The sequence below is a fragment of the Callospermophilus lateralis genome, chromosome 2, assembly GCF_048772815.1.
Source record: "Callospermophilus lateralis isolate mCalLat2 chromosome 2, mCalLat2.hap1, whole genome shotgun sequence".
In the NCBI taxonomy this organism is placed as follows: Eukaryota; Metazoa; Chordata; class Mammalia; order Rodentia; family Sciuridae; genus Callospermophilus; species Callospermophilus lateralis.
Genome location: NC_135306.1, coordinates 10,049,860 through 10,075,718, shown reverse-complemented (window position 1 = coordinate 10,075,718; position 25,859 = coordinate 10,049,860). Strand labels below are relative to the sequence as shown.

At 34.7% G+C, this 25,859-nt stretch overlaps 1 protein-coding gene across 4 annotated transcripts in view; it reads right to left on the bottom strand.

Moving 5' to 3' along the window:
• The window catches only part of Nr6a1 (nuclear receptor subfamily 6 group A member 1), a 216,632-nt gene that overhangs the window by 142,536 nt on the left and 48,237 nt on the right, over positions 1-25,859 (bottom strand). For 2 of the 4 annotated variants that reach the window (XM_076845495.2, XM_076845496.2), the window contains exon 3: positions 22,529-22,573. The exons of the other annotated variants lie outside the window; for them this stretch is intronic. In XM_076845495.2, the coding sequence (XP_076701610.2) occupies positions 22,529-22,573 (45 nt within the window). The remainder of the gene's footprint in view (positions 1-22,528; positions 22,574-25,859) is intronic. 4 annotated transcript variants of the gene reach the window in all.

Genomic DNA, 25,859 nt, shown 5'->3' with positions numbered 1-25,859 from the left:
GAAAAGACCAATATTAATCTTCCAGATATTTCATCACATTCAACAAATAATTTAAAATAACCATTACGTCCTATAATGCACTAATAGCCTTTCAGCCAAAACAAAGACATGCATTTTTGGGGAGACTGTTGGTTTTGTGGTGCTGGGGACTGAACTCAGTATGAGCTATACCACCTAGGCCACTCTGTGTCCTTAATGAGAAGGAAAATAGGCCTTCCATTAGCAGGTGGGTTTTTCTGTTTACTTACTTATTTTTGCTTTTTTCAATATGGAAAATGACTTGTGGACCGATCCAGGATTCTCAGAGAAATCACCAATTACGGAGGACACTTTTTTCCCCGTCTTCCCCCATGAAACATTCTGCCTACAGGCACTTAAGAAAAGGAAACTCATATGTTTGATTTAGCTCTGCAGTAAAGGTTCTACCCCCAGATATCAATAGTTAGTTTTGTAGTAAAGAAGGGAAGAGGCAATATGATTAGTGAGCACTAGAAAATCATGTCCAGTATTCAAGTTTTGCTTTGTATGCTTCATCTTTTTAATAAAGATCAGGTTTTTTTTAACCAGGAAAATGTGGATTAGGAATTTAATGGGATTTACAAATACAAGCATGCAATAGGTCCCTGATGTTAATTTCTTTCTTATCCCTTAATAATAAAAATACTATGCTAAAGTTGAGTATCTGCCATCTTCAAACTTACAAAATAAATCCATTTAAAGCCATTTTATCAGATATCCATTTGAGTCTGCTTATATATAAATTATTATAACCTATAGTCCTACTGTTCACCACCTCTCTGCTTTATACAAACTGATTTCATAATCTGAATACTCTCAGTTAAAACCTGGAAAAGAATGTGTGAGCCTCCATCACTAGTGGTCTCAGTGCTCAATAGCCCTCAGAACACAAGTGCAGGCTGAAGAAGGGCCACCAGGCCAGCCTTAAGAGGACTCCATGGAACATTCAACGCTGTCGGTGAGTTTGGGATTTAAAAAAACCACCGACCGTTGACTGTACCTTGGGATCCTTACAAACAACACTATATTTCCTGAAGTAAAGGAGTAGGCTATCTGTTCACACATTACATGAAATCACCTTAAAACAGTCCTGCGGCCTGTCCCTAAAAGTGAATTTTTTTTAAAGTCCCCCATCTATTTGAATTACCCACTATTTCTTGTTTTTTGCTGTGTTTTGACTACAGAGTGATTCATTTTAACAAGGTTAAGAGAGCTCCATGATAGGACCTACTATTATATTTAATGCCTCCTAGAAATACACATCTGGTAAGAAATGATATATCAACATCAAGAAGAAATTTTAAAAAATAAATTTGGAATAAAACCTAGTCAAATATTTTATGCACATTTCTTCCATTTTCCCTCAAAAATTTCCACTATGGGCAAGGATATGATTTAATCAGCAAAACTGCTCAAAATTGTCCGATATCTATATAGTACTTATCACATCCCAACTCCAATTTGTTTATGTGGTTAAGTTTTAACAGCTCACTATGAGCTATTGCCTCACTATTTCCATACCAACATATGTTTATTAAATGCTTCTTAAATTCAAGCAAAAAGTTAGCTCTGGAATCAGATCCAGAATGAATCTTGGCTCAACCCTCTAACTAGATGTGTGACTGAGCAAGTATCTGAATCTATTTTCTCATGTACAAAATGAATAAGAGAACCTACCTCATGAAGTTTTGAGATTCAAAGAAATAATATATTTAAGTTGCTTTGAACCATTCCTAGCACACAGTAAATGCTTTAGATATGAACCCTATTATTTAACTCCGAACATAATCTGTGCTAAATTACCTTGAGAAAAGTACTCATAGCTCTATGTGTGACACAGAAAGCAAAACATAAGCAGGGTCCCTGAGCTCTGGTTTACAGTTACCAATACACAGGTACTGCCTATATGGTCAGAGAGCTACCTGTGAGGTTCTCTAGGAGCTCTTTCCTTCTCACAGTTTTTCCACCTTTAAGAAATTACCCAGCTTTATGTGAACTGGCAACCATGCAGATAGCTGATCACTGTCTGATTACTAAGACAAAAACAGACTTCAAAGAACCAGTGTGGAAAAGAAGAGCTAGGAGTTGGGGAGGACAAAGGCAACTCCACAGACTGGAAACACTGATGGCTGCACTCAACATTCATTGCTGTCGGTGGGTTTGAATCTGAGTTGACTCACTGATCAATGAATGCAAACTGCGGACCAAACAACCCAAAAAACCAAAACATAGTGTCACCAGTGCATATCAGCTACTGCTCTGTGTGGGATTCCAACACACTAATTTAAGCCTCTCTTATTTCTTTGGTTCTAATACAGAGGAAGCTCTCAGATTCCTAGTACTATTTTTTCAATGTTCTAGATTTAAGGAAATTATATGTATGTGCAAACACACACACACACATCTCCCCACCCTCTACCCTCAGTACTGGGAATTGAACCCAAGAGCACTTTACCACTGAGCTACATCCCCAGTTCTTTCTTTTTTAATTTTGAGACCAGCTCTAAGTTGCTAAAGTTCTAAATTGCTGAGGCTAGCTTCAAATATGCAATCCTCCTGCCTCAGATTACTGAGCCACTGGGATTACAAGCATGTACCACTGCACTCTGGCTAAGGAAATGGTATTTTACAGGGAGAATAAATTATATATATAAAATTTTTTTTAGTTGTCAATGGACCTTTTTTTATTCATTTATATGTGGTGCTGAGAATTGAACCCAGTGCCTCACAAATGCTAGGTGAGCACTGTACCACTGAGCCACAACCCAGCCCAATACATTATAGATTTTTTTTTAAAAGAGAGAGAGAATTTTTTTTAATATTTATTTTTTAGTTTTTGGTGAACACAACATCTTTATTTTATTTATTTATTTATTTATTTATTAGAGAGAGAGAATTTTTAATATTTATTTTTTAGTTTTTCGGCAGACACAACATCTTTGTTTGTATGTGGTCTGAGGATCGAACCCGGGCCACACGCATGCCAGGTGAGCACGCTACCGCTTGAGCCACATCCCCAGCCTACATTATAGATTTTAATATCACATTATATTTAAAAACCAATGCTTTTATAATTTTTAAATTAAGCAATTCCTTAGCGGAAATCACATGTAAAGAAAATTATTTGATATTATCTATTACTAATATAATAAATTAATATAAACTGAAAACTTATTTTTTAAAACATTTTTTAGTTATACATGGACACAATATCTTTTTTTTTTTAACTTTACTTTATTTATTTATATGTGGTGCTGAGGATTGAACCCAGGGCCTTGCATGTGCAAGGCGAGCGCTTTACCGATGAGCCATAACGCCAGTCCCTGGACACAATATCTTTATTTTGTTTATTTATTTTTATGTTGTGCTGAGGATCGAACCCAGTGCCTCACATGTACAAGGCAAGCACTCTGCCACTGAGCCACAATCCCAGCCCTGAAAACTTAGTTTATGTCCTTGAGACTTTTATCTATGCACATACAAGGAAACAAATATATTAATTTGAGGGGTTTGGGGAGTGGCTTAAACAAACATGAGCTCATTTTATACCTACTGTTCTACAATTTGCTTTTATATTCAGCTACAAATTATTGATAGATGTAACAATCTTTTAAATGGCTATATAGCATGTCTTAGTATGAATGCCCTAGTAATCACTGTTCAAATGTCTTAAATTTTTTCATTTAGCCAAAAGTATAAAATTCATTCATTCTGACCTTTGCAAACCATGTGTCTCAAACAAGAAAAATACGTAAGTAAGATAGGAGACATACCACATTCTTCTTAACAGAAATTAAAATGTAATATCAACTTCCTAAATCCTATAATGTAAGATAACATGAGCCACTAAAATGTTCATGCTAATGAAAGGAAAACATGAACCTTATCATATATTAAGTCTGAGACAGAAACAGACTTATAATAGCAAAGTCAAATAAATAAGGCACGAGAAGAGGAGTCTTGTCAATTTTAGCCTTCCCCAAAATTTTTTCTCAAGGATAGAAAGGAAGCAACAATGCAGGAACAGTAAGACAAGAATCCAAAAAACAAATCAAAGCCAAAAGAAAAATGTACTCTTAATTGTTTCCTTTGCTGCACAGAAGCTTTTTAATTTGATGCTATCCCACTTACTGATTCTTGGTTTTATTTCTTGAGCTTTTAGGAGTCTTATCAAGGAATATGGTTTCTGCATTAATATGCTTAAGTGTTGACCCTGTGTTTTCTTCTAACAATTTCAGTGTTTCTGGTCCACTTTAAGTTGATTTTTGTGCACAGTTGAGAGGCAGGGGTCTACTTTCATTCTACATATGGATATCCAGTTTTTTTATTAAAAAAATACAAATGGTCAAAAAATATATGAAAAAAATGTTCAACATCCCTAGTAATCAGGGAAATAAAAATCAAAACTATATAGTTTCATCTCATTCAAAATAGAATGACAGTCATTGAAAATACAAATAACAATAACTGTTGGCAAGGATGTGGGGGGAAAGGTACACTTACACATTTTTTTATGTGGGAATGGCAAATTAGTACAACCATTCTGAAAACCACTCTCAAGACCAGGAACAGCAGGGCACAGTGGCACACGCCTATAATCTCAGCAGCTTGAGAAGCTGAGGCAGGAGGATCAAGAGTTCAAAGCCAGCCTTAGCAACTCAGCAAGGCCCTAAGCAACTCAGCAAGACTGTTTCTCAATAAAATAAAAAAGGGCTGGGGATGTGGCTCAGTGGTTAAGCACCCCTGGGTTCAATCCTTGGTATCAAAAAGAAAAAAGACCAGAAACAGAACCACCACATGAACCAGCTACTCCTTTCCTTGATATTTATCCAAAAGATCTAATATCAGCATACTCTACTGATACATGCATATCAATGTTCAAAGCAGCACAATTCACAACAGCCAAGTTACATAATCAGTCTAGGTACCTGTAAACAGACAAATGGATAAAGAAAACGTGGAATATGTTCACAGTAGAGTTTTCCTCAGTCATAAAGAAGAAAGACAAGCTGGGCACAGTGACACACACCTGTAATCCCAAGCGGTTCCAAGGCTGAGGCAGGAGGATTACAAGTTCAAAGCCAACCTTACCAATAGCAAGGCACTAAGCAACTCTGTGAAGCCCTGTCAAATACTAAATAAGGCTGGGGATGTGACTCAGTGGTTGAGTGCCTCTGAGTTCAATCCCTGGTACCCACCCCCCCCCGACACACACACAAAATGACATTATGTCATTTGTTGATAAATGGATGAACCCATTGAATTTCATGCTAAGAGAAATAAATCAGGCTCAAAGTCAAGGGTCCAATGTTTTCTCTCTTATGCAGAAGCTAGAAATAGGGGGAGAAATAATTTTTTAAACAGAGAGGTGCTCACGAAAATACAAAGATAATGAAGAGAACAGATGAAGGGGATCAAGAGGGAGGGAGGGAGGAAGGGAGAGAACAAGTACTGGCAAATGAAATCTACCATATTATGCTATATCCATGCACAATATACCACAATGAATCCCACTTTTTATATTTATATATATATACATATATAATATATCATTATAATGCACTAATTAAAACAGTAAAGTAATAATAATAATATAAGGGAGATCAGTAGATACAGCAAGTGCTCAGGGTGGAGAGGAAGGGAAGAAAAGGGCAGGTACCTGGGAACGTAATTAATCAAATTACCTTATGTACATGTACAAATATGGCATAATGAACCCCATTATTATATATAATTATAATTCACCAATAAAAATGTTTTAAAGGGGCTGTGGCTGTGGTTCAGAATAGAGCACTTGCTTTGCATTTGTGAGGCACTGGGTTCGATTCTCAGCACTGCATATAAATATATAAAATAAAGGTCCATCAACAACAACAAAATTTTTTTAAAAAGTTTTAAAAATGCAGATCCCAGAATCCTACTCTAGACTACAGACAGTGCCCTAGAATCTATACTTTTTTAGTTGTTGATGGACTTTATTGTCTTTATTTTTATGTGGTGCTGAGGTTCAAACCCAGTGCCTCATGCATGTAGGCAAGCACGCTACCACTGAGCCACAACCCCAGCCCCTAGAATCTATACTTTTAACAAATGCACCAGTTGACTTTGAGCCACTGAAGACTCATCCAAAGCAAAGCCAAATCTACCAGCTTAACATGGGCTTCCTGCCACGGTGTCATGCTATCTATTTTTCAACTGTTGCCCAATCTTTCCTGCCATGGTTCTTCTGAGTATAGAGAGGTATAATCACACTTGTTTTGTTATTGAGTATGTTTCTCCAAAGTATATAAATATTTGTACTATTTTATGGCAGCCAAAAATACAGATCTGCATTTGGGTTTATGCTCTCATACCTAAAGAATCTAATGAATGAACTAGGTTAAATTCAGATGACTATTCTACCAATAAGTCTTCATAGAAACCTATGAGTTTTCTTTCTGTCATACTGTGGACACAGAGAAGGCATTCCATGTGTTGATGTTTCTCAGATGCCAAGCATTCTGGGCATTTATTTTTAACCACCAATTATTCCCAAATTTTCTGAAAACATTAGAAAAGAATGACACATTCATTCTTTGAAAAATGTGCATTTGGACAAGCATGCCATTTATTTACAAAGAAAATCAGTAGGCTTTAAGTATGTCAATAAAACAATGACATATTTCAACAACCAAAATTCTCTGCAGTTTCTTTTAGACAAAAGTAAGTGCTAGGGCTAGGGTTGCGGCTCAGTGGTAGAGCCCTCGCCTAACATGTATGAGGCACTTGGTTTGATCCTCAGTACCACATAAAAATAAATGAAGAAAATAAAGGTATTGTGTCCATCTACAACTAAAAAAAAAAACATATTTTTTAAAAGTAAGTGCTATAAGAGGGGAGACAACTATGTGAGCTTAAGGGTATTTTCTGTAGATGGGAATCTAAATAAATACATGCAATAGAGAAAACAAAGGCATGTATAGTAAGGGAAAGAGTAGAACAGTTCAAAACTGTTAGGAAGTCATGAGGATTATAGCCCTGAAAAGCTAAAAGTACAAATTACAGGAAGATGCTATTTATGATTCACAATCGTGGAGTTAAAGTAAATAAGCTACAAGCAGAAAGAGAAAAATAGTTAACAAATAGTTATTGGACACTTACTGTTTACCTCAAATGCAAAATAAGAGCCAGGAGAAATCGAAGAAACAAAAGTATAAAATGAAAAGGGCAGAACAAATTCCACTGAACAAATATTCCAAGTATGAAAAGCTCTGCAAAAGATAAAAACAAGGTATCATGGGAGTAAATGACAGAAGGAACCAATGCAGTCTTGGGTAAGAGAGTCAGGAAAAGCTTCCTTGAAGAAATAATATTTAAGTGAAGACTTTAAAGGTATATGTAAATACCTGGGTGAGATAGACAAGGTGAACATTCAGGGCAGAGCTGAGGGATCAAAGAAGCAATAGTGTTTTCACAAAAGTATGTGTACAAAAGTGTAGCTAAACTGCACAAAAGACATGCAGTTCACACATTTTCAACATCAAAAAATGAGGCAGGATTTTAAAAAATGATTAATGATATTTTTGAAAAGAACAATTTTGGCACAATAGTGATGGCTGGAAGTAGATTTCTGGAAAGGTAATAAAGAGGTTGAAGGTAAGAATTCTGGTACTTAACTATAGGCACTGGGCAGGTTACTTAACCTTTAAATCTATGTCATTTGCAAATATGTGATATAATAATAGTATTTGTTTCACAGGGCTGCGTAAGAATACATGTAAGTTACCTCATACAGAACCTAATACACAAAATGCTAATCTCATAGTGTATAATACACCCAAGCTGGTGCTTATAAAAGAAAAAAAAAGGCAGACTGGAAGTTCAAGTAGACTTAGAACAAAACAAACCAAAAAAAAAAAAAAAAATGTTAACAGTTGTAATCTCTAAGCTGTAGAATTACAAAAGCAGATGAAAAATCCACAGGAAAAGGAAGGAAAGATAAACTATTTTTTAGCAAAAAGGGGAACTGTGGAAAAGCACAGCTGCAGGGATAGTAGAAAATAATGGGCTCCAGGTCCATGAAGGAAGTGGCCACTTTAGAAAGCAGGGCAGACACAGTCATCCTCAGAGAATGAAACAATGAAGGAAATTCCATGCAATTCCTCTTTTCCTCTTAAGCTGTACCTCAACAGGGTCTAACCAGGCTATGGGATCCCATACCCTGTCCAGAGGCCTGGCAAAAAGTAGGCACTCTATAATGTTTGTCAAATGAATTTCCATTGGATTTCTGGCACAATTTATAATTTAGAAAGTGGTCTGTTCCTCAAAACAAGACTAAGAAACTTTCAGCCATCCATGTCACAAACTACAATTCCACTAGGTATAATTTTAATAGGTCCCAGATATTGGAACAAAGCCATCTTGATTGTACTTAGAATACAACCCATGCATAAACTTACACTGTAGCCCAACTTCACTTCCTATTCAGACTAACTGAAAAAAAAAAAAAAAAAAAACACACACACAAAGTCTATATACTTTCTCCCCTCTTACCAGTAAATAGTTGGAGCAAAACAATTGGTCACGAAGAAACAATATGGGATATTGAGTCAGAAAATCTTTATGTACATCCAGCTCTATCATGACTGTAAGCTCTTTGAACAAGATGGTCCACCCTAAAACACTTACTATTTCTCTGTAAAGGAAAAACTAAAGACGCTTCCCCTATCTTGTATCACTGTAAGGCCTCAGTGAGGAAACACATGTGAAAACTGGTCTACCAACAGCAGTTTCCGGTGGTACCATTCCATGGGTTCTCCACTTTCAGCTAGTATAGACAAGATCCCTTTACTTCCCAAACACTTGCCTGCATGTCAGTCAGTAGCACATTTGTGAGATGTCTGAAGAGAGTTAACATATAACCTAGACCTTGAGGGCTTTTTCTGCATCAGCCTTGATGATATGTGTATTAACTTTGGGGTCCACCAAAATCATATGCCAAACAATTGATTCAACCCTCCAAAACAAGAAGTTTCTTTCTAGTAGATCAGGGCAAAGGGTAAGGCTTTGTGAATAAAGGATTTCCAAGAAATGACTAATAAGAGATATCACAAATCATCAGTGCAATATTTTATCAAAAAGTCCTTTTACCCCTCATTCCAACTAATCTTAGGTACTGTTTTTAATACATTCTTGAGTATAATTCGCATATGTTCAAATTCATCCATTCTAAGTATATAATTCAATGACTTTTTTGTTGTTATTAGGGGTTTTTTGTTGTTGTTTGTGCAAAGGGTTGAAGCAAGGAGCATTCTAACACTGAACAATATCCCTAGTAAACTCAAAAATGAGTTGTACTAATTCACTGAGTTTTGCACCCATCACCAAAATTTAATTTTAGAGCATTTCCGTTACCCTAAGCATTCAATCCCCATAGACAACTACTGATTTGCTTTCTTTCTCTATAAATTTACCTTTTCTGGACTTTACATGTAAATGTAAAGTATATACTCTTTTGAATTTGGCATAATGAATTTTAGGCTTAGCCACACTGTAGTATTATCAGTAGTTCATTTCTTCTTACTGCTGAAGAGCATTCTATTATATGGGTATTCCACATTTTATTTATCATTTAACCAGCTAATGGACATCTGGATTGTTTCTAGGCTTGGGCTATTATGAATAATGCTACTATGAACACTTGCATGCAGTCTTTGTGTGGATATATGTTTTTATCTCTTGGATAGAAGTGAAACAGTCACAGCATATAGCAAGTTTATGTTTAACTATCAAACTGATTTCCATAATGATTGTACCATTTGAGATTCCTATAGCAACATACAAGATTTCCATTTGCTACACATACAAACACTTTATGGTTTTTTTGACTCAGTCATTCCAAAATGTACAGTGGATGTTTTCATGATTTTATGACTAATGGTATTGAACACTTTTAAATGTGAGGAAAGGGGCTGGGGATGTGGCTCAATTGGTAGCGCGCTCGCCTAGAGTGTGTGAGGCACTGGGTTCGGTTCTCAGCACCACATAAATGTGAAATAAAGATACTGTGTCCACCTAAAAAATGTAAAGAAATAAATATTTTTAAAAAATATGAGGAAAGGTCTGTTAAAGTCTTTTGCCCTATAGTTTAAATTTTTTTAAACATATTTATTGTGATGCAATATACTTAAAAGTTACCATTTTAAACTTTTTTTCCTCTTCTTTTTCTTTTTTACTCTGAGACACTGTCTGGTTACATTGCCCCAGGGCAGAGGTGGGGGGTTCCTCAACCCCTAAGCTCAAGTGATTCCCCCAGCCTCTGCCCACCAAGTAGCTAGCACTACAAACATGCACCACAATGCCCAGTTTATCATCTTAATCATTTTTAAGTGTAGAACTCAGTAGTGTTGAAGTCACAATGTTGTGCAACAATTACCACTGTCCATTTTCAGAAATAAACAAATACTCTGTACCCATTAAACACTACCTAAACATCCCCTAGCCACCTCTATTTCACTTTGTCTCTATAATTTTGGCTCTTTGTAGACTCATACAATAATTTTCATCCACTTGTAAAGCTTGAGTAGTCTTACCAAGTTGTTAAGAATCCTTTATATTCAACTCCTTTATCATGTTTGATTTGCAAATATTTTCCCTCAATCTTTAAGCTTATGTTTTCATTTACTTTTTTAAAATACCATTATTTTATTATTATTTTTTTTTATGTGGTGCTGAGGATCAAACCCAGGGCCTCACATGTTAGGCGAGTGCTCTACCACTGAGCCACAATACCAGACCTGTTTTCATCTTCTTTAAAGATGTCTTTTGAAGTGTAAGTTTTATATTTACATGTTGGCACTTTGTCAATTTTTTTCCTTTATGACTGTGTACCATTAGTGTCATGTGTAAGAAGTCTTTGCCTCATCCAAAATCACATAACTATTGTTTGGTACAATTTGTAGTTTTAGAACTTATATTGGGGGCAGGGGGTGTAGCTCAGTGGTAAACTGCTCTCCTGGCAGGCATGAGGCCCTGGGTTCAATCCCCAGCACCACAAAAAAAAAAAAAAAAAAAAAAAAGTCATATATTAAGGGGTATAATGACTTTGAGTTAATGTTTGTTTCCACTATAAAGGGCCTGAGTTTAATTTTTAGGATTTTTTAAAAGTGTATATCCCATTTTCCCCAGAATCACATTTCATTTTTGTTTTATATTATTTAGTTTTTGCAGTACTAAGGACTGAACCCAGAGGCACTCTACCACTGAATTACATCCCCATTCCTTTTTGAGACAGGGTCTTGATAAGCTACTGAGGCTGGACTCAAACTTAGAATTCTTCTGTCTTAGTCTCCCAACTAGCTAGGATTACAGGACTGTATTACAGTGCCCAGCTCTCCCAGCACCATCTGTTGAAAAAAAAAAAAATTATCATCTCTCTATTGAATTGTCTTGGAAATTTTGTCAAAATTCAATTGACCATATAAATAAAAGATATACTACCATTACTATTTCAAACTGGGTATTGTGGCACATTCCTGTAATCCTAGTGACTCAGGAGGATGAGGTAGGATGGCAAGTTCAAGGTTACTCTCAGCAACTTAGAGAGACCCTGTCTCAAGAGATAAAAAGGACTGGGGATGGGGACTGGAGTTGTGGCTCAGTGGTAGAGCACTCATTTATTAGCACGTGCAAAGCGCTAGGTTCAATCCTCAGCACCACAAAAAAATAAATAAAATAAAGGCATTGTGTCCAACAACAACTAAAAAAATATTTAAAAAAAAAAAAAGGACTGGGGATGTAGCTCAGTGGTAAAGTGCCTTTGGGCTCAATCCCTGTAGCCAAAAAAAAAAAAAAAAAAAGCTACTGAACTCTCAAATCAATTCCATTGACTACTCTAACAGCAGTATCACCTGTTTTGATTTTTGTGTCTCTTATTTTTCAAACTGCATAGTGTGATTTCCTCAAACTTAACTTTGTTCTTTTTCAAAACTGTACTGTTTTAAGTGCTTTTCAATTCCATAAAAACATTAAAATTAATTTGTCAACTTCTAAAAAAAATTAGCTAGAATTTTTATGGAGACTGCACTGAATGAATATATCAATTTGGAGAAAATTTCCAACTTAACAATACTTAAAACTTTTAATCCATAAACACAGAATTTTCTGCATTTAATTAAATCTTTTAAATTTCTCTTAGTAGTATTTCATAGCTGTATAAATCTTATACTGATTTTGTTAATTTCTAAGGATTTTATTCTTTGGATACAACCATGAATGGAATTGTTTCATTACATTTATTTTTGGATTGCTGCTAGTATATAAATAAATATATAATTGATATTTGTATTTATCTAGTATCCTGTGACTTGATCAGTCCCAATTTTTGTTTTTGTGGATTCTTTAGGATTATATATAGAATTATTCATCAAATAAAGACAATTTTAATTATTTCTTTATAATTCGGATCCCTTTTTCTCCCTTATTGCACTAGCTAGAACTTCCAGTATAATGTTCAAAGACTTGGTAGGAATTGCCATTTTTTCCCACCTTATTCTCAGTCTTAGGGAGAAAATATTCAGTATTCTGTCATTAAATATGCTAGTTGTAGGCTTTTCGTAGATACTCTATCAGGTAGAAGGTGCCTTTTATTTCTAGTTGGCTGAGAAATTTAATCATGAATCACCAGTGTTGGATTTTACCAAATGTTTGTCTATGTAGATAATTACATTTTTTTAACCTTTATTAATAAAGCAAACCATGACCTGTGGGCCAGTTATCTATTATGGATTTTTTTTTCCGGGGATGGGGGCGGTGTTTGTTTGTTATGGTGCTAGGGACTGAACCCAGGGCCTCACATTTGCTAGGCAAGTGCTCTAACACTGAGTCACATTCCAAGCCCAAACTATCTTATTTTCATAAATACAGTTTTTCTGGAATATGGCCACATCAATTTTTTTTTTTTTTTTTTTACATATGGTAGTAAACAAACAGGGCTGAGTAGTTCCAACAGAGACTATATAGGCCAAAAGTCTAAAATATTTACCACCTGCCTGCCTTTTGTTTTGTTTTGGGTTTTTTGTTGGTGGTAGTTTGTTTCCTCTTTGCAGTGCTAGAGATGGAGCTCAGGGGCTTGTGCATACTAGGCAAGCATTACTCCACTGAGCCACACACCCAATCCCATATCTTATATTTTAAGGTAACATCTGGTGACAATTGGTATATTAATTTTTATGTGTTAATTCAAGCTTGCACTCCTGAAATAAGTTTCAAGTAATCAATATATATTTGGTATATAATCCATTATATATTTATCATGTTGCTGAATTTGGTGTGCTAATATTTTCTTAAACATTTTCTGCCTGAGTTTATAAGGGATATGTTACACTCATTAAATTAATGAGCTGAAAAGTGTTCCCTTTTCTTCTATTTTCTTAATGAGTTTGTGAAAGGTTACTATTATTGTTTCTTTTAAATGTTTGATAGAATTCATCAATGAATCCACCTGGGACTTGGCTTCCATTTCTAGAAAATTTAATTCATTTTTATGACTGTTCCTATTTTCTATTTCCTCCTCCATCACTTTTGATAATCTTTCTTTCTAGGAATTTGTCCATTTCATATGTTGTCTAATTTGTTAAAATAAAGTTGTTCATGACATCCCCTTGACTGTAGTCCTTTTAAATTTCTATGGGGCAGTAGTGACTTCTTTTACTCCTGATTTTTATAAATCTGTCCTTTTTACTGTCTTGGTCAGTGTAGGTAGGTGGTTGGTTGTTAATTTCTTTGATCTTTTTAGAGAAACAACTTCTAGTTAACATTCTCTAAACTATTGTTTTGCACCATCTATTTCACTGCTTTCTACTACAGGAAATTATGAAAGCAGTATGGGAGGCATTAATCTTCTAAGCAAAGCTTTAGCTACATTTCATATATCTGTTGACTTTTCATTTAATTAAAAGTGTTTTAAAATTTGCCTTGGAATTTCTGCTTTGATCCTAAGTTGTGAATGTGCTATTTAATTTCTAATATCTGGGAATATCATAGATTTCTGTTAAAAATCTCTAATTCCATTGTGGTCACAGAATATACCCTGTATGGTTTTGCTCTGAAAATAATTGACTTATTTTATGACCTACATTTTTTTCCCCTTGCCTTTTTTTTCCTGAGGGTGGGGGTGGCCGTGATAGAGATCATACCCAAGTCCTTGAGAATGGTAGGCAAGTTCACTACCACTGAGCTATGTCCTTAGCCTGTCAGAACATTCTTAAAGACTGTCCCATGTAACCTGAACATGTATTCTGCATATAGTACTCAACACAAGTGTCAAATTGTTTGATAGTGCTGATGAAGTATTTTATATTTTTGTTAAATTTTTGTGTAATTATTTTATCATTATTAAGAGTGGGACAGTGAAATTTTCAAATATTTTTGTTAAATTGGCTATTTCTCCTTTAATTTCTATCAGTTTTTGCTTTGTGTATTTTGGTGGACTCTTATCATTATGAAAAGTTCGTCTTTAGTAATGTTTTTTATCTTAAACTCTAATATTAATAAAGTCACTCCAGCTCTCCTGTGGTTACTATTTGCACAATCTCACTCTACTCACCTTTTCATTTTCAATCATGTCTTTGAAAATAAGGTATGTCTATTATTGACAGTCTAAATTTGGATTTCTACCCAGGCTAACTGAATAGTGTATCTATTCACTTTTTTTTTTTTTTTTTTTAAAGATGTTGCCTCATACATGCTAGGCAAGCACTCTACTACTAAGCCACAATCCCAGCCGTCATCCATTCACATTTAACAAAATTATTGATATGTAGGACTTATATATGCCATTTTTCTGGCTTTGTCCCAATATTTTTAAGCCTCTCTTTCTCCTTTACTATTTCCTTTTGTGCAAAATATTTTTAGTATTCCATTTTAATCCCTTTGAGATTTCTTTACTACATGTTTTGTCATTTACTTTAGGCATCACAACATGCATTTTCACCTATGACAATCTACTTCTAACTTAATTCTAGGAAATACAGAAACTTTCTCCAATGTCTCCTGTCCCCCTCCCTTTCTATTATTCTCACATAGAAGATATAAACTCAAGAAGGCAGTGTTATAATCCTTGCTTTATACAATTTTATATCTTCTTTTGAAATTAAAAGAGAAAACAGATTTATATATATACCACATATTTACTATTTCTAGTGTTCCTCATTTCTTATGGACTTGAGTTAATCTGATATGACTTCCTTTTATCCTGAAGAATTTCCTTTAAGGAAATTAAGGCAAGTCCACTAACAAAGTCTTTTTATATGAGAATGTTTGTACTCTTTTTTGAATAGTTCTGCTGCATACAGAATTCTTGGTTGACAAATTTTTCTTTCCATACCTTGAATATGCTATCCCACTGCCAGCTTCCATTATTTTGGATGAGAAGTCAACACAAATTCTATCACAGTTTCTGATACATAATAAATTCTTTCTTGCTACATTCAAGGTCTTCTGTTTGTGCTGTCTTCCAACAATTTGAAGCTTATTTAGAGTTTGTCAAGTTTCTTGGATCTACAGATTAATGTTTATCATCACATTCAGGGGCCATTATTTCTTCTTACATGTTTCTACCTCTTTCTCTCATTCATCTCCTATGATTCTCATTACACATATACTTGATGTTATCACACAGATCTCACATAAAATCTGTTCTTTTTCATCAATCATTTTTCTCTGTTCTTTATATTTGATAATCTGGATTGACAAATCTACTACAAGTTCAACCATTCTTTCCTGTGTCAATTCAAATCTGCTGCTGGTTCCTCCTTAGTTTCTCATTTATATTTCAACTTCAGAACTTCCATTTTGTTCTTTCTTAATAATTTCTCTATTGAATCATCAATAAAACTTCCTTTTTTCTTTTTTTCTTGGTACCTGTAATTGAACCCAGGGGGCACTGTACCACTGAGCTATATCCCCAGCCCTTTTTACTTTTATTTTTTTTTTGTTGCTGTTTTAAGAGAGGGCCTCACTAAGTTTCCCAGGCTGGCCTCAAGCTTGTAATCCTTCTGCCTCAGCCTCCAGGTTAGCTAGGATTAAAGGTGTGTGCCACACTCAGCTAACAAAACACTCTGGTGTTTCTACTAAACCTGGATGCCACAAAATGGGTAGCAAGTTGCAAAGATCCTTCTGTGAATACACACATAAAATCAATGAGAAATATTACAGTTCTCAGAACTCCACTATCACTATAGAGGGAATTAGTAGTTTTCAATTGCTAGGAAAGAATAAGAGAAAACAGATTTATATATACCACATATTTACTAAGATTTTATAATCTTCACTTATATATTCATTCAGAAGCAGCATTTTCAATTTACTGTGATACATGTTGTGTATGATGAAAGGGATTGCATCAACACTTTCCTTATTTTATAATTTTCCAGTAACTAGATGGTGACAGGTATATGTCATGTTTCAAATATGAACTTCATATATGAACTTCAGTTGCCAAATTACATACATCATTGTTACTACAAATGTATTTGTAGATAATAGTTTATTACCAATGAGTTATTTTCAATTACAAATCAGGACCATGCCAGTTAAGTAGGTAATGAGATCATTAATATGCCAAAGTCAGCATCATTGTCATACTAAAAAAACAGCAGGCCTCAATGTCATACTAAACAAGCTGGCCTACCTTGCCAGCTCACACTGCTTTCAGTCTAGTTGTCTTTCCTATTCTTAATTACCTCAGATTAGCATTAGAAATGTTACCCCTTTCTTTTGCTTGTCACAGCCCCATAAATCCTACCCATAGCTTCCTGGAACTTCACATCTTCTTCCTCCACCATTATCTTAATTCTTTTTCCAGGAAAATCTTTGTTCTCCCACTTCCATTTTTATAAGAAAATTCCACATCTGAGACTACACATTCATAAATGGACTCCAAAAGAATGGAGGCTAAGATCCCGGGAACATGATGGGGCCATTAATGCCTCTTCCTGCAGTCTCCTGTAATCCTCCTGCCTCAGCCTCCAGGATAGATAGGATTAAAGATGTGTGCCACACTCAGTAAATGACTCTTGGAAAAAACATGTCCTTCTCTGCTCTATCACCTTACCCTTCCATCTTGCCTCTCCCTTACTCAAATATTCAGAGAAAAATGACTAGATATTTACTGAGTAAGCCAAGATTTTGACATTTGAGAGGCAAAGGAAAAAAGATGGCAAAATGGATTCCCATGTATTTTTACATGCTCTTAGAATGAAATAAAGTATAACTTCATTCTCTCAAATTTTGAAGGCTATAAGTACTACTTTACAGAAAATTTTCTTTTTTGTTCTGCTTAATTTTGAGTTTTCCAAATATTGTCTTCTGCTCTTTTTCAGTCCAAGTCCTCACTCTTTGCTCTTCAGTTAGGCCCTGTTGCCACCTAGTGGATTCTAAGTGGGAATACACACCAATGCACCAACTTCTCATCTTTTTGCTTACAGAACAAACCACGGGATAGGACTTCAAATTTAAAGTAGAAGGAAAGCTTACACCTATCTAGAAATACACTTGGGTGGTTTAAGATTATACAAAAAAAAAAAAAAAAAAAAACTAATGCAGATTTAGACAAGAGGAAATGTACCTAGAATAACAAGTCAATGAAAAATCTTGGAGACAGTGTGGTGGTGAGGTTAAGACATAGGCTTTGGCTTTTAGGAACATGATCATAAAAATCCATAATAAAACACTATTAAATTGAATTCAGTAAGATATGAAAATTATAATATAGCACGACTAGATGATTATAAATAAAGCTGGTTCAACTTTCAAAATTCAATTAGTATAATTCACATTAACAATCTAAATATCAAGATGCGGGAATATCAAAAGTTGAAAAGTTTTATAAATATTCATGATAAAAGCTCTCAAGCTGATAAAGATCATCTACAACAGGATACAGGTGTAGCTCAATATCAGAGCACTTGCCTGGCATGTATGAGGCCCCTGATTCAATCCCTAGTATGGGGGGTGTGGGGAAGAGCATTTAAAAAAAAAAAAAACTTATTTACAAAGCTACAGTAATTGATACATGTAATACTGACATAAAGTCAATGGAACAGAGAGCCAGGGAAGAAACACTCATATATATGGACAAATAATTGGGCAAGGGGTTGAGAGCTGGGGGTTGCTGGGAGTTTTAACCCATAGCCTTGCACATGCTGAGCCAGGCCAAATGAATTTTGACAATGTTTCCTTATTCAATGAGGAAAGAACAATCTTCCTAACATATAAATCTAGGAAAACTATATTCCATGTAAAAGAATGAAGTTGAACCTTATCTTATACCATAAGCTAAAATTAGTTCCACATCAAAGACTTAAAATACAAAAGTCCAAACTAAAAAACTTAAAAAAAAAAAAAAAGTTCCATGGCATTGGATTTGGCAATGGTTTCTTAGCTATGATACAAAAAGGACAGGTAGCAAAAGAAAAAAAATAATCGTACATCAAACAAAAACACTCCAAGGCTAGGCTCGGTAGTAGAATATGTTGCTTAACATTCAGGCCCTGAGTTTGATCTCCAACACCAAAAACAAACAAAACAAGAAAAAATTTAAACTCCTGTGGATCAAACAACCAACAAGGCAAAACGACAACCTGTAGGATGGGAAAAAAATATTTGTAAATCATATATCTGATAGATAAAGGGTTAATAACCAGAAATACTGAAAGAACACCCCCTAGGGAATCTAATTTTAAAAACAGACAAAAAACTAGATTGACATTTCTCCAAACAAGATATACAAATGGCCAATAAGCACATGAAAAGATCAACATCATTAATCATTAAAATGTACATCAAGGGGCTGAGGATGTGGCTCAAGTGGTATCGCGCTGCCCTGGCATGCTCGGGGCACTGGGTTCGATCCTCAGCACCACATGAAATTAAATAAAGATATTATGTCCACCTCAAAACAAAAAAATAAATATTTTTTTAAAAATGTACATCAAAAACACAGAAAGGGGCTGGGGATGTGGCTCAAGCGGTAGCGCGCTGGCTTGGCATGCGTGCTGCCCGGGTTCGATCCTCAGCACCACATACAAACAAAGATGTTGTGCCCGCCGATAACTGAAAAATAAATATTAAAATTCTCTCTCTCTCTCTCTCCCTCTCTCACTCTCTCTTTGAAAAAAAAAAAACACAGAAAGTATTGATAAGGATGTGGAGAAACTAATACACTTGGGCACTACTGGTAGGAATATAAAAATGGTGAAGCTAGCAGGTAAACAGTATAGCACTTCCTCAAAAATTGAAAATACAATTACTACATGGTCCAGCAAGTCTACTTCTGGGTCTAGACCCAAAAGAATTTACAGTAAGGACTCAAAAGAGTTACATCCATGTAAACCCATGTTCAGAGCAGGATTATTCATAGCAGCCAAAAGTTGGAAGAAACACAAAATGTCCACCAATGATGGGTGAATGAATAAACAAAATGGGGTATATAGAGATGATATTATTATTCAGCCTTAAAAATTAAATTCTAACACTACTGATATACAATATTGATAAACCTTGAAGACATTATGCTAACTGAAGTAAGCACAAAGGACAAATACTACATGACTGTATTTATATGGGATACCCAGAGTAGTCAAATTCATAGAGGCAGAAAACAAAAACTTGCTACAAAGCTACAGTAATCAAAACAGTGGTTCTGACATAATGACAGACATATAAGCCAATGAGTTAGGGAGCCTAGGCAAAAGCCCTCAATATACGGACATTTATTTTTATTTGTACATTTGAAAAACCTGAGAGGAATGGGTATTTACAATTCTTTTTAGTTGTAGATGAACACAATACCTTTATTTTATTTATTTTTATGTGGTACTAAGGATCGAACCCAGTATCACACGTGTGCTAGGAAATGCCCTACCACTGAGCTAAACCCCCAGCCCAGGTATTTACTATTAATGGGTACCAAGTTACAGTTTTGCAAGATGAGAAGAATTCTGTGTATGGACATTGGTGATGACTGCACAATTTATATGAATGTATTCAATGCCACAGAACTGCACACTTGAAAATAGTTAACATGGTATAAATGTTATGTGTATTTTACCACAGTTTTAAAAATAAAAGAAAATCCTATAGAGTTAACATCATACTTAATAGTGAAATTGAATTCTTTCCCCTCAAGATTGAGAACAAGGTAAGAATGTCATTCTCATCACTTCTATCAACCACTGTACTGGAAATCTTAGCCAATGCAATAAATTAGGAAAAATAAAAGTCATGAACATCAAAAATGAAGACATAAAACTGTCTTTATTCACAGAAGTACACATCGCAAGATATACAAGTCCCAATGAGTTTATTTCTTAAAAGTTAGAAGAGCTAGTAAACAAATTTAACAATGTCATAGGATATAAACTCAACACACAAAAACCAATAGCATTTCTATACACTAGAAAAAAACAGTTGGAAAATAAATTTTAAAAACAATATGATTTATTGTAATATTAAAAAACAAACTAGGGATAAGTTTAAAGGAAGATATACAGGATCAACACTAAACTTTTTAAAACATTAGTGAGAAAAAATAAAGACGACCTAAATAAGTGGAAAAACAGAGGAAAAACTCACTGCTATTAAGATGAAAATTCTTACCCAAATTGATAGAGTCAATGTTATTCAATCAAAAACTTAGCAAGCTGTTTTGTGTTTAAAAAAAAAAAATGTTAAGCTGATTCTAAACTTATATGGAAACAAACAAAAGAAAAAGAACAAAAAGAAGAAAAGCTAGGTCAAAATGCTTTGGAAACAAGAATGGAGTTAGAAAACTAACACTATCTGATTTCAAGATTATAAAGAAGCTACAGTAAGCAACTCAAAATGGTATTTGTAAGAAGATAAAAAGATTAATGAAAGAGATATAACGTCTATTTAAGTAGACTCAAAATTTATTTTCAACAAAAGCATCAAAATATTAAGACAGTCTTTATTTTTATTCACATAAAAAAGATTTTGATTTTTTTTAATATTTATTTTTTAGTTGTAAGTGGACACAATATTTTTATTTCATTTTTATGTGGTGTTGAGGATTGAACACAGTGCCTCAACAAGTGCTAGGCAAGCGCTCTACCACTGAGCCACAACCCCAGACCCAAGATTTTGATTTCTATCTAATAAGACACAAAAAAATTAATTTAAGATAGATTTCTGGAACCATAAAACCATAAAATTTCTGGAAGAAACATAGAATATCTTTGCAACCTCAGGTTAGGCCAAGATTTCTTAGGAAAGACACAGAAAACATTAATCATAAGCTGGATTTCATAAAACCCTAACTGTTCAGCTCACTATAAAACATGTTAAAAGGAAAGCCACAGATTAATAGAAAATATTCACAAAACACATCTCTGATGATGGACTTGTATCCAGAATAAAAACACCTAGAACTCAATAAATGAATTTTAAAAAACACAATTTTTTTAATGGTCAAAAACTTGAAAAGACACCAAAAAGATAATAAATGAATAACCAGTAAATACATTAAAAAGTGACCAACACAATTAATCACTGAGGAAATGAAAATTAAAACCACATCAATCCCTTTATAAAAATGCTCACTAAAATTACTAAAATTAAAAAGACTAACAATACCAGATGCTTGCAAATATCTGCAACTGGAACTCATATATTATTGGAACTGTAAAACGTATAAACATTTTGGAAAACTGTTTGACAATTTCACATAAAGGTTTACATACAACTAGGTGCACTCCAGAGGATAAAACAAGTTTGAGGTCAGCCTCATTAATTTAGTGAGGCACTAAGCAATTTACCAAGACTCTGTCTTAAAATAAAAAGGGCTGAGGATGTGGCTTAGTGTCAAAGCACTCCTGGATTCAATCCCCAAAACAAGAAAAAAGAAAAAAAAAAAACACCTACCATGTAACCAAACAATCCCTAAAGTATGTCTAAGAGAAATAAAAATATACATCCATAAAAATCTTGTACAAAAATTTTATAACCAATTTATTTGTTGAAATAAATTTGAAGCTGAAAACTAGAAACAGCCCAGATATAAACAGATGAACAGATAAATTGTGACACAGTCAATGGAATACCACACAACAGTTTAAAAAACAAAAACAAAAAACTATTAATACCCCTGCAACACGGATTAAGTCTCAAAAATAAAAGCACAAAAGAGCAAGTTTTGTTTGATTCTATGCATGTAATATTTTAGAACAGGCAAAAACAATCTAACATGACAAAAATCAGAAGTATTTACTTTTTGGGATAGAGAGTTGGGGGTCAACTTGGAAAAAACATAATGGAATTTTCTGAAGGGGTGTAAATGTTCTTACCTCGATCGAACGTGGGTTACAAGGTACACACATTTGTGAAAATTGATTCAATTTTATACTTTAGATCTGTGTTTCATTGATTGTAAATCTATACCTCAACTTTTTTTAAAAAAAGATAAAAAGGACCCAGGCTTTGGGATCACACAGAGTTCAGCTCTGCCACTTACCAGCTGTGTGACCTTGGCCAAGTGTTAAACTGTCAGTTTCCTCATCTGTAAAATGGAGAAAACAAGAGAATAACCTCACAGAGCTGCCAGGAAGGGTAAATGAGATGTTTTAATAATGTAAGCATACAGTAAATGATCATTAAATGTTTAAAAAAGCTACAAATTTCTGTTCTCTATTTAAGTGAAGAAAAAAGATGCAGGGATGACTATAGCAGCTAAATGCTGGGTAATTAATATATATTATCTTATTTGTTTTTTAAAACAACCCCTAACAGAGATTATTACTGTTTTAGGGATGAAAAAATAGAGGTTGCTATGGTTACTCAGCAAAGAAGCAGTTATACCAGGATGCAAACTTTCACTCATGTTTTTCCACTGTCCCACACACCAGGTGTTCCAGTGGGGTCACAATCCAGTAGAGTTACTTTCAGCAATTAACCCTGTAACTGTCAGGACAGCCAAATTCATATAGGAAGTTACTGAGAAGCCCCCTTCATTCTTGACAGTACTATCTCAATCCTCCTGGCTTAGCAAATCTGATGGCTTGATTGGTAAGTGGAAGAGGTAGAGCTACAAAAAGAAGCCTAAAATGCTACTCTAGGTTTACACTCTGTTCTTGGATTTCAAGATACTTTCTGCTACTTGAGGACACTGATATCCATTCCTTAGAGCAACTTCATAAGAGAACTCTGTGCTGAGTGTGGTGGCACATGCCTGTAATCCTTGACTCTGGAGACTGAGGCAATGGAGACTGAGACAGGAGGATCAAGAGTTCAAAGCCAGCCTCAGCAATTTAGCAAGGCCCTAAGCAACTTAGTGAGACCCTGTCTCAAAATAAAAAATAGAAAGGGCTGAGGATGTGGCTCAATAGTAAAGCACTACTGGGTTCAATCCTCAGTACAAGAAAAAAAAGATAACTCTGAATGTAAAACCTGCACTCTAAGTAAGAAGCTAGAGCCTGAGTGGCTCAATTTGGCAGAGAGAAGTGCCTTGAAAACTTGGCACATGAAATGAAAATTAAAGGTTTTTTAAAAATATGTATTTTTTCTTAATAATTCTTTTTTAAAAATGAAATTACAAAGATAGTTTCCCTGTAATCCTATTTTTCTAAAGATACCACTGTTAACAGTTCAGCATATCCTCTTCCAGACTAAAACTTGTCCTCCACACTATTTAATTACTCCCCTATTTAACTTTTGAGTTGTTTCCAAATATTTTTACTACTATAAATGCTGAAAGAAATATCTGTTGAATATAACTACCATTTCTTTAGGATTAATTTCTAGAATAAACTGCTAAATTTGTAATTTTAAATTTTTTATTTTTATATTTTAAACTGTTAACTGCACAAGTAACATGCACAATATCAGTTTTGATAGATATTATTAGATTATACTTATAAGAGTTTCCATTTTCCTAAACTCTCATCAGCCCTAAAATTTTTCATTCTTTAACATAGGTGTTATACACTTAAATGTCTGTGGACAACTAGCAGGAAACTTCAGGATGCCACATGGGTCTGTGACAAACCTGAGAGTGCATGCTTATCTAAAGAGGACAGACATTACACCACTCTGTTTCAGCAATGGATTCCACATAGAAATCCAAGCTCAAAATTTGATCTTCAATATATAAAGAAAACCAGAAATCTAAATTTTTATAAAATCCCTGCAAGTTTTGACAACTAACATGCTTTCATTTAAATATCCTGGGCTGGGGATGTGTGATAGTTTAATAGAGGAGTAATTAAATAGCGTGGAGGACAAGTTTTAGTCTGGAAGAGGATATGCTGACTATTAAGCTCAGTGGTAGTGCGCTTGCCTTGCACGTGTAAGGCATTGGGTTCAATCTTCAGCACCAATAAATAAATAAAATAAAGGTATTGTGTCCAACAACTAAAATAAAAATCTAAAAATAAATAAAAACTAAAAATAAACATCCTGCAAGTGAGACAAAAATCTATCTATAGGGCAGACCATACTCAGCATGTTGAATTTTGTGCTGACAGAAGAAAAGGTTATAACACCATATTCTCATTTTGAATCTTAATATTCTATGGTTTATCTTTTCCTTTGTTTACCAAAAAGTATGTTCAATTTTGGTTCACACTGACTATTAACAATCTTCCAAGAAAGAAGCTTATCTTTTCTTTCATATTCATTTACAAAACTACTTCAGGTACAGAAGCTACAGTGTACCCAGAAAAATCATGTAAAGACTAACCTGTGAGGGGTAAGGTATAACTCAGTGGTAGAGCACTTGCCTGGTATGAATGAGGCCATGAATTTGATCCCCCAGAAACTTAAAGGGGGAAAAAAATTCATAAGGACTACATTGCTGTACTCTCAGCTTACTTAGAGCACCACAAGATTTTTTTAAGAAAATGCTGATTTATAAAACTATGCATAATTTGGAAAAGGGTAGCTTTGATCTAGGGTATCCTTCCACTACTGATATATTTGCCCAACACAAGAAATTTTCAATCTAAGCAACCAATTTCAGCTTTTTTTGTTTATGAAATAAAGGTTTATAAGACTCTCTGATCTCTCTCTTTTTTGCTCCCACAGAAAAAACAACTGCTACAACCTATCTAGCATCAGAGTTTCTTTTCATTCCTTCTTAGTCATCCATTACAAATCTCCAGTCTTAGATGTTCAAGCATTCCCTGCACCCACCAGAGATAGTGGCAGACATCCATGACTATCCAAGGACCCAACAACCGCCTTTGAATACAACTATCTTTCCATCAATTGTAAACAAGTGCTGAACTCTTGGCTCCATACAGAGTCCCTACCAAGTCAGTATAAACTCTGATATAGGGGCAGAGGTTAAGGGGATGAGAGTTCAGCTCAAGCTCTTGGTCTCATACTGCCCCCACCCTGTTCAAAAGAATCCTTATCAGACAGGAACTCCCCAGCAAAGGACACATTCGGGAGACTTGATCTAGCAACAATGCAGCAGATTCAGGTGAAGTTTTAGAACCAGGCTACTGAACTGTTATAAATGCTATGGAGAAAGGGAGACAAAAAGAGGAGAAATAAGGCATATTTGTGAATTTATCTTCAGGAAAGAATCTGTCTGATAACTCATGAAATAATACTGCACCTGAGCCAGAAAAGATATTTCTTTGGGATCTATTGCATAGTGAATTATTCCACTTCATATCCAAAATCATCCTAATATGCAAAAGATGCCTAAATGATACTTTTTGGGGGGCAGGGACACTAGGGATTAAACCAAGGGGTGCTTAACCAATGAGCTACAGACCCAGACTTTTTCATTTTTGGAGACAGAGCCTAAGTTGCTGAGGCTGACTTAGAACTTGAGCTCC